The 2,686-nt window shown below is 55.4% G+C and overlaps 1 protein-coding gene across 1 annotated transcript in view; it reads left to right on the top strand.

The window, feature by feature from the left end:
- LEPREL1 (leprecan-like 1) overlaps positions 1–2,276 on the top strand; it is a gene marked incomplete at its 3' end in the record, with an annotated part of 13,528 nt that extends 11,252 nt beyond the window's left edge. Inside the window, exons 8-12 of the mRNA XM_009708148.1 lie at positions 31–158; positions 728–823; positions 914–1,064; positions 1,606–1,723; positions 2,201–2,276. Coding sequence (XP_009706450.1) covers positions 31–158; positions 728–823; positions 914–1,064; positions 1,606–1,723; positions 2,201–2,276 — 569 coding nt within the window. The remainder of the gene's footprint in view (positions 1–30; positions 159–727; positions 824–913; positions 1,065–1,605; positions 1,724–2,200) is intronic.
- Positions 2,277–2,686: the final 410 nt, after the last annotated feature.

Here is a 2,686-nt window from a genome sequence, read left to right as displayed (position 1 = left end):
AGGGTTGTTTTGTGTCTCTCTTTCCATCAGGGGGTCCGCTGCTCTACAGCGACGTGAAGTTTGTCTACAACTCGCAGCAGCTGAATGGCACCCAACGAGTACTACTGGATAACGTCATCTCAGAGGAGCAGTGCCGAGAGCTTCACAGGGTGGCCAGTGTGAGTAGGCAGTGCCCCTGGGGGGGACATGACTGCCACCTGGGCTGAGTGCCTGATGCTCTCCCCAGCATCTGGCTTGTGAGAGCTGAATGTGTGATCAGCCCCTGGAGAGGTTCTGTGTTCACGCCTCGCTCTTGAGTGTTGCAACTGATGCCAGGATGCCTGTGGAGAGCAGTCAGATGCTTATCCCCATAACACACCCATAACTGCAGCACAGGAGCTGCTGTTCCATCTTGGGCCATTCTTAGAAACATGATGCAATACAGAGCCCTTGCAGAAATATAGCTCTTTGCATCATGTTGTACACAATGCCAAAGGATACTCCTCCACAAACCTTCTCAGTCATCATTAACTGAGCCTAGGAAGGGACCAAGGGTGCTTGAACATCCCCAGTCGGGAGGTGGGTGGCTGTTTTCCAGTATCTTAGAAAGGACTGTGTTCATGGAGAACTGCAGTGCCTTCGCACCCAACTCACCTGTCCCACTGAATGCAGCCCTGGGGGATTTGGGGAAGAGGGTGCCAGGTACTTCTATTGCCGTTCACCCCTCACCCATGTTCGTGTCTTTCAGGGGATCATGTTGGCTGGAGATGGTTACAGGGGCAAAACTTCCCCCCACACCCCAAACGAGAGATTTGAAGGAGCCACCGTCCTCAAAGCCCTCAAGGTACAGCTCCCTCCTCCTCCTCCTTTCCCATGCCCTCCCTGCCAGCTGGCACGCAGTGCTGACCTTCTCTCGCCCCTTCTCCCTGCCTAGTATGGCTATGAGGGCCGTGTCCCGCTGAAGAGCGCCCGGCTCTTCTACGACATCAGCGAGAAGGCTCGCAGGATCGTTGAGTCCTACTTCATGCTGAACTCCACGCTGTACTTCTCCTACACCCACCTGGTGTGCCGCACTGCCCTCTCCGGTGAGGGTTCGGGGGGCCGGTGGCATGGCAGGGCTGGGAGGGCAGGAGGGGTTCAGCCCATCATGGTGGTGGTGGGGGTCTGTGAGTGGGGAGCCCAAGCCTGAGAGAGCCTCTATTTTGCCTGATGCTTAAACTGATGGCCAAGGGCTGGGCAAAGTCACCGTCCCCTCAACAGCAAAGGGTGGGCACTGCTGTCCTGAAGAAGCTCATTTCTGGGATGTCTCTTGTTTTTCATGTCTCCAACTCTTCCTCTTTTTTCCTCCCTCTTCTCTTGCCTTTTCTCACTGTCCCTTCTCCTTTCTACCCTATCCCCAGCTCTCCATCTCACTTCCCTGCCGTAAGGAACAAGCAGAGCTGTGCAGATCTGAGTCCTCAGATGTTGCCTTTTCTCCCCAGCCTTCCTTTTCCTTCTCTCACCTGTGAACACCATCCAGAGCGGGGTTGGGGCAGGCTCGTACCCCACAACAGACCCCATAGAGCATGGCATTTCCATTTCATCCATCCCTTCTCCTTCCCCCTTCCTCCACATGGTCCTGCCTAGGCCAGCAGGAGAGGAGGAATGACCTGAGCCACCCCATCCACGCTGACAACTGCCTGTTGGACCCTGAGGCCAACGAGTGCTGGAAGGAGCCTCCTGCCTACACCTTTCGGGATTACAGGTAGGAAGGAAGGGGGGCTGCTCCCAAGGGCGCCCAGGGATCCTCCCCAAGGCAGGGCATCTTGCTTCACAGACCTGAAGCTGGTACATCCCAGCCATGGCAGAAGTGAGATTCAGCAGGTGGTTTCTGCTGGCAGCAAGCATTGTGGCTAAGCTTCAAGCTAGAGTTTAACTGTAATAGCTCTGTGATATTTTAGTGTTGGGAGATCCTAGCTGTGGCCCACAGAGCTGTGTCTGTTGGGTGTTTTTGGTGCAAAACAGGAGAGTGAGAGCTGGTCGGACCCAGGGGATGTTTTGAGAATTGTTCCCTAGCCAAGGAGAGATCTGCTGGTTCTCAGCTGTGGCTCCAAAATGGGGGTAGCTTTGTGGCCCAGCCTATGTCTTGGTGGAGCGATGTGGGATTTGCCCCAGAGGTGAGGGTTAGCCTTGAGCCTTCCCCACTGCTCCCCTCACGGGGGTCTCTTGCTTCTTCCCCCAGTGCCCTCCTGTACATGAACGCAGATTTTGAAGGAGGCGAGTTCATTTTCACTGAGATGGATGCCAAAACTGTGACGGTAAGTCAGTGCTGTGAACCAAACGCTGTTCCTTGGCAGCCCATGCTCAGGGGCTCTGGGCTTCCTTGGGTAGCCTGTGGCTCCTACCTTGCAAACAACCCATACAAAATCCTGCTGGCAGAGGTACACAGACCTTCTGATCACTTCCCAGAGGCTGTGCTGAGCAGGAAACCTGCAGATTGGGGGTTCACACCACCACAGGCAGAGGAATGGCTGATACTTGTCCCTGCCTGGAGGTCTGCTGAGCTCCCACCCCATCTCGTGGCCAAACATGAAGTGATGCCTCCTTACATATGTAGTGCCTGGCCCAGGTCTCTTGCTCCAGAGTGGGTCATGGCAGTGGACATCAGTCCCTGAGAGGGATGGGACTCAGGCACATGCCCCCACCTCTGCATGGGGCCATTAGGGAA

The sequence above is a fragment of the Cariama cristata genome, unplaced genomic scaffold (assembly GCF_000690535.1).
Source record: "Cariama cristata isolate BGI_N322 unplaced genomic scaffold, ASM69053v1 scaffold41419, whole genome shotgun sequence".
NCBI classification, from domain to species: Eukaryota; Metazoa; Chordata; class Aves; order Cariamiformes; family Cariamidae; genus Cariama; species Cariama cristata.
This window is presented reverse-complemented; position numbering and strand designations above follow the sequence as displayed.